Here is a 12,429-nt window from a genome sequence, read left to right as displayed (position 1 = left end):
ACTTGCACCTTAGTGTACACTCTACCCATACAGGAATGTCTCTAGTTTGAATCAAACCTTAGTATCCATCCTATTTTAGGTTTACAACTGATCTCTATTGAGATAAAATGCATATGATATGTTTATAAGGAAAATCGAAATGTACACATAGAGAGGTACAGCTACACCTAATTACCACACCCAGTAGCATCTGTACCTTTCCTTGGCTTCATCCTAGCAAGCAGTCTCCTGGCTACCTTTGGATTCTATTGTTTAAATTTAAAGTCATTTTAATTTCACCAAGGTTTCTTGATTGAATAATAGCTTTGCCTCAAGTGGCCTCAACTAGAAGTGTGCACCTTTTCATGAACACACATTACAAATCTTCTTTAAGAATCAAAACCGTAAGTCCAATGTAGTAGCACATAACCTTTAATCCCAGAACTCATGAGACAGAGGTGGGTGGATCTCTGGGAGTTCAAGACAAACCTGGTCTGCATAGAGAGTTCTAGACAATCAGAATGATTGTCTAGAATAGTGAAATCCTGTCTCAAAAAAAAAAATGAAAGCACTAAAATTCATCTGTTCCTAGTCACCTGCAAATGGAGTGAGAAACATTTAAAGATTGACATTTCAGGCATAACAACTCGGGTTTGTAAGATGGCTCAGTGGGTAAAGTGATGGCATGAGTCCTATCATTAGAAGCAATGTTAGAAAGAACAGCTCCTTTATACCTGCATGCCATGATACATGTGCGCGCGTGCGCGCACACACACGCACACACATACACACACTAGACACACACAAAGTACACATTAGACACACACAAACTACCCCCCACACACACACATACAAACACACACGCACACACATACACACACTAGACACACACAAAGTACACACACACATTAGACACACACAAACTACCCCCCACACACACACACAAGACACATACACACACAGAAACTACACACACACACACTACACTACACACACATACATATACACACAAACTATACACACACTAGATACACACATACATACATACACACACAAACTACACACACACAAGACACACAATAGACACAAGCATACACGCACACTAGAAACACATACTAGACACGCGCGCACACACACACACACACACACACACACACACACACACACAAAGTAAGTAAACATTTCAAAAAGACATGACTGTAACATTTGCTGTGTCCGAGTCAGAATGTCAGAATTAAAGTCTATAGTTAAACAAAATGTCCGCTTGAGAATATGTTTTTGGAGTGTGATCTTCTAGTTTGTTACTGTTTTTGAGACAGGTCCCACGGAGCCCAGGCTGACCTTGAACTTCTGATCCATCTACCTTTACCCCCTGAATGATAAGTTTACTGTTGTGCCCTATCTGGCCCCTTCTTATTGTGACGATTTAAATCAGAAGTGGGTCAAACCACTTTTATGCCTTTTGTCCCCATCTCAAACAAGCCAAACCATCCTTTTCTAAATCAATTTTTCTTTATTTTAAACATTTTTAAGCCCAAACACTTTAGCCATTTAGATATGTCTGTCCCTAATTTGAATAACACTTTAGTATATATGGTATTTTAGGTTTTTGACTGTTCTCAGTTAAGATAAATGTATATCATATGTTTATAAGGAAACTCAAAATGTACACATCCTGGGTAACAGCTATGTCCAAACATATTCTTTCATCTCTGTAAACTCCTCAGTAAGCAGTAGGATTAGGTTAGGACCATGTGCCTTTTACTGGGGATTTTTATTTCAAAAATTTTAATGCATAGTCTTGCTACATAGCCCATGTGGGCCTTGAACCTTGAGTCCTCCAGCCTTAGCCTTCCAGTTCTAGGATGCAAGGCATGTGCCATGCTTGGATGGCTTTATTAAAACATTAATGTATTTATTCTTACTCACTGACTACAGAATTGTTAGAATCAAGTTGGGTTTTGTGCTTGGATTTGAGGTATAATTGAATGGATATCTAGTTCTTATTAGTGATGTAATAAGTTAATGGGACAACCGTGGACTTGGAGCCTTTCAAGAAGAGGGAGAGTTTAGTAAAGGAGAAGAGTTTTACATTTATTTTGAAACTCAAATTTATATTTAATTAGAAAACTCAACTTTCTCGCTCGCTTCTCCATACTCTTTCCATATTGTGAGTAGACATTGTCCCAAGTAAGTCCAACTCTCTATATTCCTTTACCCTCCCTAGCATTCTTGAAAACCAGAAATGGTCATATTTGAGCTGGTGCATGGCTTTTATATAAAGAGTTGGTATTCTAGACCTGTTTTGTGTGCTGAGAAGAATAGGCTTAAATACTCGCATCAAATAAATAAAATAGAGTACGCCCTGATCAAGGAGTGCTGGCTGTGATTTTTGGAAGTGGAGGGCATCAAAACTGACCGGAACATCCCAGTTCAGCAGCCAGAAACTCAGGAGTATCATTCTCAGCTATCTATGTTTAAAAAAATAAAATATTTTAGTGGCCAGAATTCAGGAACAGAAGTGTGGAATTGTTTCCATAAATCAAACTTAGGTTGTGGTCACTTTAAGAGTCAAGTACAAAGCCTCTGGAAGGTCTGTGATGTGGTTAAGGTAATAATAAAATCTTTCCACTGATGAGAGCTAACGCCTCTGTGATGTCCCATGAGTCCTCTGTCTGACCTTCTGATTCACTGCTGGCTCCCTTCCCAGCCGCTTGGAAGATGTGTCCATTTCCTGTCTCTATCGCCCCTGTCTCTGAGCCACTAACTCTTCAGAATCGATGTGTAGCAGTCATCAGTGAGGTTTGCAACTCTGCCAACATCTATTTTCCGATTAGAAATTAATTATCTAGTCTTGTCACAAAGTTTTATATCGCCATTGCCCTTTTCTACCTGTCTCCAAAACAACTCAAATGCCTACGTACACATCCTGTGCAAGAACGGTGCGGCAGTCCTCCCCCCCCCCCCCCCCCCGTTCCTCAGCAGCACACACAGCGTTTACGTTTAGCCAGTGATTAAAAAAAAAAAAACCCTCAACTAAAGCCTTTATAAAAACAAAGGCAAAGTAGGTGATAGAAAGGTGATAGAAACCCAGGAAGGAGAACTCTAATCCAGAGATGGAAAGGGACCCAAATAAACAAAGAAGAATGCAGGAAGGCAAACACACTTGGTCTAGAGCCAGATGAGGAAGGGAAGAGAGTCAATAGCTTCCTGGCTTTAGAGACAGAGACTCCATTAAAGTTATTTTAAATTCTTTTTTTGTTATTTTAACCCCAGGTTTTCTTGGGTTTAAAAGAAGAAATGCAGATGCTCTTTTGGTTTTAAAGAAGCACAGTTACCAGAGAATTGAAATTAGTTGATTTTCTCTAAACTTTTACAATGTAGAATGTAGGTTGGGGATACAGCTTCATTGGGAGAACACTTGTGAAGCATCTGTGAAGCCCGGGGTTCAATCCCCAGCACTGCAGAAACCAGGCCTGGCGGTGTACACCTGCCGTCCCAGTCCACTGGACACAGAGGTAGGAGAATCAGAAGTTCAAGGTCATTCTCAACCATCGGAGGCCAGCCTGGAACAGATGAAACATGGTTTTGTTTTGTTTTGTTTTTACCTTTAATCTATTTTCACAGTCCAGTTTTTATCCCCCCTTCTATCCTCTGACAGTTCCTCATCCTCATCCTCTTCCCCCTGTTTCCAAGATGTCCCCACACCCCCATATCTTCCCACAACCTGCCAGACCTCCCCATTCCCTGGGGCCTCAAGTCTCTCAAGGGTTAGGTGCATCGTCTCTCATTGCAGCCAGACCAGGCAGTCCTCTGCTGTATATGTGTCAGGGACTAGCTAGTGTATGCTGCCTGGTTGGTGGCTCAGTGTTTGAAAGATCTGGGGGTGGGGGGGCGGCAAGGGTTTATTGAGACTGCTGGTCTTCCTATGGGGTAACCCTCCTCCTCAACTTCTTCCAGCCTTTCCCTAACCCAACCATGGGGGTCCCCAACTCTAGACCATTGGTTTGGTGTAAGTATCTACTTCTGTCTCAGTCATCGTTTCAAACAAAACCATAAATAAAAGGTGGCTAATTCTGGTGTTCAAAGTATCACAACACGAAGAAAAGGGGTGCTGGTAGCCCATCTCCATGAGCTATTCCATGAGTTGGTTGTTAAATTGTATTCCCCAAAATGATCATCTATTTCCTTTCTGGTCCCAGCTTTTAAAAGCCATTTGTCAAAGTAGCAGAATGATTCTGTTTGATGTGTATCACAGGCACGGGTGACAGCTATACACTGTATCACTCCAGAAGTGACATGTGGAGGATACTCCTCACACTGGTGTCTCTCTCTCTCTCTCTCTCTCTCTCTCTCTCTTTCTCTCTCTCTCTCTCTCTCTCTCTCTCTCTCTCTCTCTCTCTCTCTCTCTCTCTAAGCCTTGCATATTGATGAACAACATCCAACAACTGCGGGTCCAGCTGGAAAAGATGTTCGAATCCATGGGTGGGAAAGAGGTGAGTGTGTGTCCACTCTTGTCTTTACCAAAGGACTCTTGGGTGGATGTTAGTAGCATTTTGCTTTGCTGTGCAAAGTGTCTTACTTTTTGAAATGGTTTTTAACCATGAACAGGAAGCATTTGTTTGTTTTTAATCTCTGAAATCCCATTAACAATTACGGCAGTCGCTTTGACAGTGGTTTAGTAGATGGGGCAGGGAGAGCCAGTCGACTTGTTATACAGTTAAAATGTAGACATATAAGCTAGTGATCAGTAGTATGACAAAGTTTACATTTTATACCATCATCTTGAAGTTGATGCTTGTTTTAGAATCCATGTTGTGGCGATAGTGCTATGTCCTATGTCAGTGTTCGGTGTTAATTTTTCACATCGTGAAAGCTGCGTCAAATGTGCTATGTGTTGTGTCCGTAATGTGTCGTGTCTCTATTCAACACCCGTGCCTTGCAATTCCACGAACAGAAGAAGGAAGGAGAGAGATTCTCCTATGAGGTTTGTGATGGCAGGCGCTACCCGCTTTCCCTGGCTGTCCTTCTCACCCACGCCTGCTCTCTCATTTGCTTCTGGGGATCAGGCAAAGAGCAAAACATTAATTAGCTCACACCTGCCTCTTCCTGCTTGCCAAGGTCTTGTCTTTCCTTACAGACTGATGTGAGTGGGGATTGAGGAACTGAGGAATGAACGGGGAGACATTGAAGGCAAGGGTCAATGGAGCAGCTGGTCTTCCCCGTCTCACCCCACTTAACCACCAACAGCAACGAGAATAAAACAAACTCTTAGGGCCGGAGAGGTGGCTCAGCAGTTAAAGGCACTGACTGCTCTTCCAGAGGACCCAGGTTCGGTTCCCAGCTCCTACATATCTGCCAGCTCATTACCATCTGTACCTCCAGGTCCAGGGGAATCTGATGCCCTTTCTGGCCTTCTTAGGCACTGCATACACACATGCAGGCCAACACTCATCCACAAAAACTAAATATTTTTACATGAGAAAACAGACCCAGTGAAGCTATGGCCACAGTGCTTCTAATTCACTTACATCGGACTTTCTACAACAATAAGCCGTGGGCCCATGCAGAAAGCTATGTTGGAAATGAAAGCAAATTCCCCTTTTACCTCTAAATGTCTGAGGCTGCAGAGTCTCATTTAGCATCAGCCTCTTCACTTAAGCTGAGTCTTTAAACCAAGGAGGACTTCGGCAGCCCCTCCCCCCAGTGTGAAAAGAGGAAGGTGCTACTTATCCCACTAGAAATGAAAAGCACCAGAATACCTGTTTTTTTGTTGTTGGTTTGGTTTGGTTTGGCTTTTGGTTTTTGTTGTTGTTTGTTTGTTTTGGTGGGTTTTTTTTGTTTTTTGTTTTTTGTTGTTTGTTTTGGTGGGATTTTTTTGTTTGGTTGGTTTTTGGTTTTTGGTGGTGGTGGTGGGGTGTTTTTTAATATGAGTTCTTTCACTGGTGGTCTCAGATCAGCCTGTGTGAAATAAGGCCTTACTCCGTGCAGTGTGCTAATGTCTTCTCCAAGGTCTGGGGGTGGCAACCTCATTTCTGGATTCTTCTGTTGAAATCAATGAATGGGGCAGTTGGGGATCATCCCATGAGAGTCCCTTTCTAAATTGTCCTGATGCTTCCTGGCATCCACTTACGTCTATTTAATATTTTTGGTAAATAAATTATTCATTTCTTGTGTGAAGTCTCAGTCCAAAATTCAGTGAAATTGAAACCCCAGGAATCACCAAAGAATGAAATAATATATTAAATTACCTATTTCTAGAAACTTCCCCCCTACTCCAACTATTTCTCTACAGTTCTGGGTTTGGACTCTGATGCAGATAATATTTGCTGAGCTGAGTCCTAAGTAGACAAGACAGAACTAACAGACTAAAGGCCCCATGGTTAAAGGAAGCTACATGGACCAAGCTGCCCACTTGCTAAGCACCCAACAGGAGGGAGACTTGTTTACCAGGCAGAAAGTGATTCTTTTTTTTTTTTTTTTTTTTTGGAGCTGAGGACCGAACCCAGGGCCTTGCGCTTGCTAGGTAAGCGCTCTACCACTGAGCTAAATCCCCAACCCCCAGAAAGTGATTCTTACTTGTGGAGCAATTACCTATTTGAAAGTTTCGGGTTCTCATTATAAACTGTGTTCATATATAAATTCTTCCTTTATAATGCAAGCTATGCCCGTTTATTGACCTCCTTATACATAACACACATGAAAATGCAAATGATTGAGTGAGGGAGATAAAACAAAGGCCTGGTTTCTATCTGTCAGATGAATCAGAGCAGTTCCAGTGCCCTTTGTTTCCTGCCTTTAAATATCTTTGATCCCTCTTCCTTGTATTCAATGTTCTTCTGTCCCTCTTTCTATGTAGTTTTCCCTTCCTTTTTAGTCTGGCATCCATTGATAAGGAAAAGCTTTAAGCTGAACCGGTCAGAACCGGCATAGAGGCGTGTGAAGCCTAGAAATAAAACAAGAGCCAAACCCAAGGCCAAGTGTAAGGCACAGCTTTCCAGGACGAGTGTGCTTAGTTAATATATATGTTATATATTATATAGTTAATATATATGTTATATATTATATAATTAATATATATGCTAGAGTTGTGGGTTGCTGTACTCGGCTTCCTTCATGACCCAAGTTATGAGGATGATCTGCAGGTTCTTTCCAGTAGGGTCATCTGTGAGAGGCAGTTATTTAAACAAACTCCTTCACTTGGGGCTTTTGGAGGAATCAAAAAGTATTTTATGGCCATGGTAGCATATGGCTGAAATCCCAGAACTCAAGAAATGGAAGCAGGAGGGTGAGAAGTTAGCTCTTGTCCTTGGCCATGTGATGAGGTCAGGGTCATCTTGGCCTCACCACCCCCAAAATAATACAAGGGAAGAAGAAAAAGAGGTAAAATGATGATATGGTATGGCCAGGAAGTCACCTTTTGCTATAAGTCACATATACAGTACCTGACACAGGCATATTCAACAGCCTTTGAAAGCTTTACCATGTAAGGCTAAGGAGATGCTCCATGGATAAGACCATTGGCTACGCAAGCATGAGGACCTGAATTCAATTTCCCAGAATGCATGCAAATATCCAGGCATGATCACATTCACAAGTACACACCAGTAACATCAATGCTGTAAGAGGCAGAGACGGGAGGATCTCTGTGGCTCGCTGACCACCAGCCTAGTTCCAGGTTCAGTAAGAGGCCCTGGATCAAGTGAATAAAACAGAGTAATTGAGTAGGATACCCACTACTGTCGTCTGGCCTCCACATATATGAATAAGCCTATAGGCACACACAAGCACACACATGTGTACATATATTATACACATGCAGCATATATGATACATATGCACATATATCTTTCTTTCAAATTATAAATAAGTTCTTCCAAGCAAACTAATGTCGGTTGCGAATTTCTTCTGCCCATGCAGCTATATAGGGAATCTATATAGGGACATATACTCACCATTCCAGGCTATTTTCCTCCTCTCTCAGGAGTTTATTATATTGACCCTCTATGCTGGGGTGTGTACTTCTCATTACAAAAACCAAATTAGCAAATGACTGTTTGTTCATTTGCTCAGAGTAGCCTTAAATGCTATGTGTTTGCTAGCTGAGCTCTCCCCATAGGCTGCTTGCCTCTGGCTGCAGCTGGCCGCAGCTGGCCGTTTGCAAGCATGACTGCATGATGCTGCTTTGACTGCCAGGACAGCTCTTCCTCACAGAACAACCTCTTTTCCCTGGACACAGAAGTGTTTCACACCTGCATTTTGGTTTTGTGCTCTTTATCAGTGAAACATCCATCTTCTGCATGGATGGGTCCAGATGGAAACATTGCCAATTAGCCCGAGGGGAATCACTGTATTGACTAATAGGAAATATACAGTCTATATTGTAATCTGACTTTGGGATGAACGTTAACCATTTACCCCACCATCACTATACTATGTCATGTGGTACCCTTACGTACCACAATAACAGTAAAAGTATCAAAACTAGAGAATGATTGTCCAGTTATTCTGTAATAGATGGAATAACTCAAAAATGTTGTGGTCTATGCTAGTTTGTTTCTTGACTATAACTCCATATGTGTCTATTGCAACTTCTTTGTATAATTTCCCAACATGAGCATATTGTTACAGCTCTTGGAAGTCAGTTGCAAATCTTCCTTTGATTAGCAATTTGATTTGCATAAGTATATGAAAAAGAAAATTAAATTATCAAAAATGTAATCTTTTTGCAGGAGGTCACGATGTATTGGTTACGTAATTTGATTTAGGAGAATTCTGACTGTGAGCACAGGATCTGCACTGTGGTACAAGTACTTGAAATGGGGGCACCTTTGGTTATTCATTGGCTTAATGAGTATGGACAGTACCCAGACTCTAGAAGTTATTCCTTGTTGAAATATTTACAAGAAAAGAAAGTTGCTTTTAAACTGCATTTCTATCCTACTTACTATAAATCAGACCCAGTTGGTGCCATGGTAACATGATTTTTATTGACATGTCTCAGACATAACTGACTTTTCTGAGTCAAGTCATGGTGGGGATTTGACCGTAAGTTTTGTGTTTGTACAGAATAGCGCCAAGGAATCTATAGCATACCCCACTGTCTATTTCGGTGAGCGACTTCATTCTTGTGTTTCAGTCATGTGTGGCTGGTTTATTCTGAATCTTTTAGTGCTGAGCTAGTATTTGACTGCTCCAGAGTGTGACATACAAATCACTGAAGTCCTCCCCAAACCTACTCCCCATGCAAACGTAAGGGGCGGCTCCAGGGCAGAGAGGAAAGTAGGGAATCTGGGATGGAGGCTCACTGTTTGAAGACGAGGTTTCCATATCAGCAGTCACTAAACTTCAGCATGCACCCTGGCTTCGGGGTGAGATTAAGGAGACACGCTGCTGACTCCAGCCCCAGAGGATTTGGATCAGCAGGTAACAGGCAGGACTGTGTGATTCCAGTAGAAAACAAATTCCCCAGTGTGGGGACACTGACAGCGCTGGCCTTGGGACTCAGTACCACTACTTTGTCTTCGTAGACTGGAAACAGCGTGATTAAAAACAGCTCAGGGGCTGGAGAGATGTCTCCACAGTGAAAAGCACTTGCTGCTCTTCCGGAAGATCCAGCCTCAGTTCCCAGCACCCACATGTTGGCTCACAATTGCCTATAACTCTAGTTCTAGGGGATCCAATGCTCTCTGGCTTTTATGGGCACCAGGCACATACATGGTGAACATACATACATGCATACAAGTACTCACAGACATAAGCTGAAAAGATAACAACTCCAAACACCTTTACCTCATCTCTGGACCACCCTCAGCCATCGAACTTTTCTGTTCTCTGAATCTTGATTTAACATGATTGGATGGAGTTTGGTACGATACACAATAGTATTGTCAAGTTCTTGTAGTTATTATAACAGTCCTAAAATATAGCTAACTACTTTGTAGCCATATGCAAAACTTTGTCATTTCTTAAAAGCCTTACATAGACTTTTCATTGCGTTCTATGCATCGTCTTGCTTCCTAGTGTTTATATTTTTTAATTTGCAATTTTAAAGATGATAAGGATATATTCAAATCTCCAGATGATATGTTCAATCTTGGCTTCTGGATATAAGCAGAAATGTCATTTAGTAATAAATTAATGAGGATCAATATTCTGTTTTTAATCATTTTTCAGTAAGTATAAAATAAATTGTAGAATAAATTGAATTATAAAACATATATTAGGCAGCTCAATAATAAAACAGACAATTCAATTAATTATAACTTACTTTCAGCTCTAAAATTGTCTCCCAAAGCAATTTCAAGTATTTATAAATTAAAAAGTTTAATTATCCATTGTGCCTACTCAGAGTTATTGTACCTGCAGGAGGGCAGGAATTAGGGTAGAAAATAAATGCATTTTTCATTGTCTTTGGCCTGGAGGAGTTTGCAAAGAATAAGCACTCATAAAACAGCAATTAAGAGCCAGGCTACCTTTCAGCACCTAGAACAGCAGCTCTCAACCTATGGGTCATGACCCTCTTGGGGGGGGGGGGGGTATATCAGATAGTTACAGTATGATTAATACAGTAGCACAATTGCAATTATGAAGTAGGGACAAAATGATTTTATAGTTGGGAGTCACCACAACATGAGAAACTCGGTGAAGGGTCGCAGAATTATGAATGTTGAGAACCATACACTCAGAAGCTAGGCATCTATGTTAATTGGACCATTTAAGCATCTCTCCCCAGCTCTTCACCTCAGGTTTGACCCATCTATCACATAATTCAAAGCATTGTAAAACATACTAGGCAGCAGAAATATAGTGAGTGCTAAGATAACACTACTTTAAAAAATGGTGGGTTTATTCAGGAAGTCAGAATAATAAAAGAGAGACAAGGGTTGTGAGGGAAGATCACTTTCTAATCTTGGAAGTGCCATTCAAAGGCAAATTTAAGTGCTGTATTTTATTCCACAGTAAACTCAAACTTCTAGCATCTCATTGTGTGGATAATAACCCAAAGGTGAGATGGCATGTGGCTGAAGTCAGAAAACGCAATCAGTTATTTTTAGTTTCATAGCACCAACCAACAAGAAGTTAACATCTGACATCTCGGACACCCTGGCCTTTTATTTGAAGATGCTGCTTGGTTTCTGTCTCCTCACAGCCATCTCTGTGAATAGAGTTTTCAATTGGATTTAACAGAAAACTAAGAGAACAATGAGCTAGAAGAGCTCTTAGCTTCTTGTAATCTATATTGTATTTATTGTTTGGTCTGTATAACTAAAAAAGGCACAGCTTTTGCCTCAAACTAGTGGTTCTCAACCTCTGGGCAGTGACCCTATTGGGGGTCAAATGACCCTTCTGTAGGAGTCACATCAGATATCCTTCGTATCAGATATTAAATTACAATTCATAACAGTAGCAAAATTAGTTATGAAGTAGCAATGAAAATAATTTTATGGTTGGGGCTCACTATAATATGAGGAAGTGTATTAAAGGGTTGCAGCATTAGGAAGGTTGAGAACCGCTGCCTGAAAGGAAATAAGAGATAGTTTATTCTAGAGCAAAGTTGAGTGACCATGGCATGGAGCACAGATTTAGGTGACCCTGAATTCTATGTTTTAACCTGGAAGCAGTTGCATGAACTTTTGTAGTTTTACAGAATGAAGAAGGTCCTAAATCAAGGCAAGTTTAAAATGCATGAGTGGGTACGTCAGAGAGACAGTTATAGCAAGTTGGGAGAAGGTTTTCTATAGGCCTTCAAGTGTTGACAATCTTAGCTTTCTGATTGATGAAAACCAGTGGTCTGCTAAGTTAAGAGATTCCAAATGGTTCTTATCTTTTAGTCACCAAATGTTAGTTTTGACACAGGGGTGGGCAAAAAATGGCTACTCAGATGACTAAAGCCAGCCCAGATATAGTGATCAACCTCCAGATCTATAGCACTCCAACCTCTCTACAACACTGTAGTTCTAATCAGCTAATCAGTCTTTGAAGACACAGATTTTCCCCAGGAACTTTTGTCGCTCATTGATACCTAATACGTAGCTTTGTCAAAGCTGAAGACAGTACCTCACTATATCTAAAGGTAATCGTTAATCTGATGTACCATAATAGTGTCTAACAATATACACTATCTAGTTATGCTGTGATTTGGCCACTGAGAGTCTTCAACTTGCCAAAACCATAGTTTAAGTTGTGAATTTACGCACAGTGACTGACATTTCTAGCCCAGCATACATGTCCTTCCAGGTGGGATGAGGAATATACAGTACTCTGCCTCTACACAGAACCATGTGATCATGCGATCATGAGAGTTTTTGAGGAGGGCCTCTCCAGAAAGGAATACAAATAATAATGAAAACAGAGTACCAGCCTCAGAGCTGTAGCATTTGTGATTAATTATTTACTATACTGACCACATATCTTATTTCAGACAGCATACCACTTTCTGATGTCACT

The 12,429-nt window shown here is 41.0% G+C and overlaps 1 protein-coding gene across 2 annotated transcripts in view; it reads left to right on the top strand.

Moving 5' to 3' along the window:
* Unc13c (unc-13 homolog C) overlaps nucleotides 1–12,429 on the top strand; it is a 449,047-nt gene that overhangs the window by 368,280 nt on the left and 68,338 nt on the right. Inside the window, exons 23-24 of one of the 2 annotated variants that reach the window (XM_087560698.1) lie at nucleotides 4,398–4,475; nucleotides 4,937–4,966. In XM_087560698.1, the coding sequence (XP_087416824.1) occupies nucleotides 4,398–4,475; nucleotides 4,937–4,966 (108 nt within the window). 2 annotated transcript variants of the gene reach the window in all.

The sequence above is a fragment of the Rattus norvegicus genome, chromosome 8 (assembly GCF_021556685.1).
Source record: "Rattus norvegicus strain SHRSP/BbbUtx chromosome 8, alternate assembly SHRSP_T2T, whole genome shotgun sequence".
Classification (NCBI taxonomy): domain Eukaryota; kingdom Metazoa; phylum Chordata; class Mammalia; order Rodentia; family Muridae; genus Rattus; species Rattus norvegicus.
The sequence above is the reverse complement of the archived record's forward strand: the minus strand, read 5'-3'. Positions and strand labels throughout refer to the sequence as shown.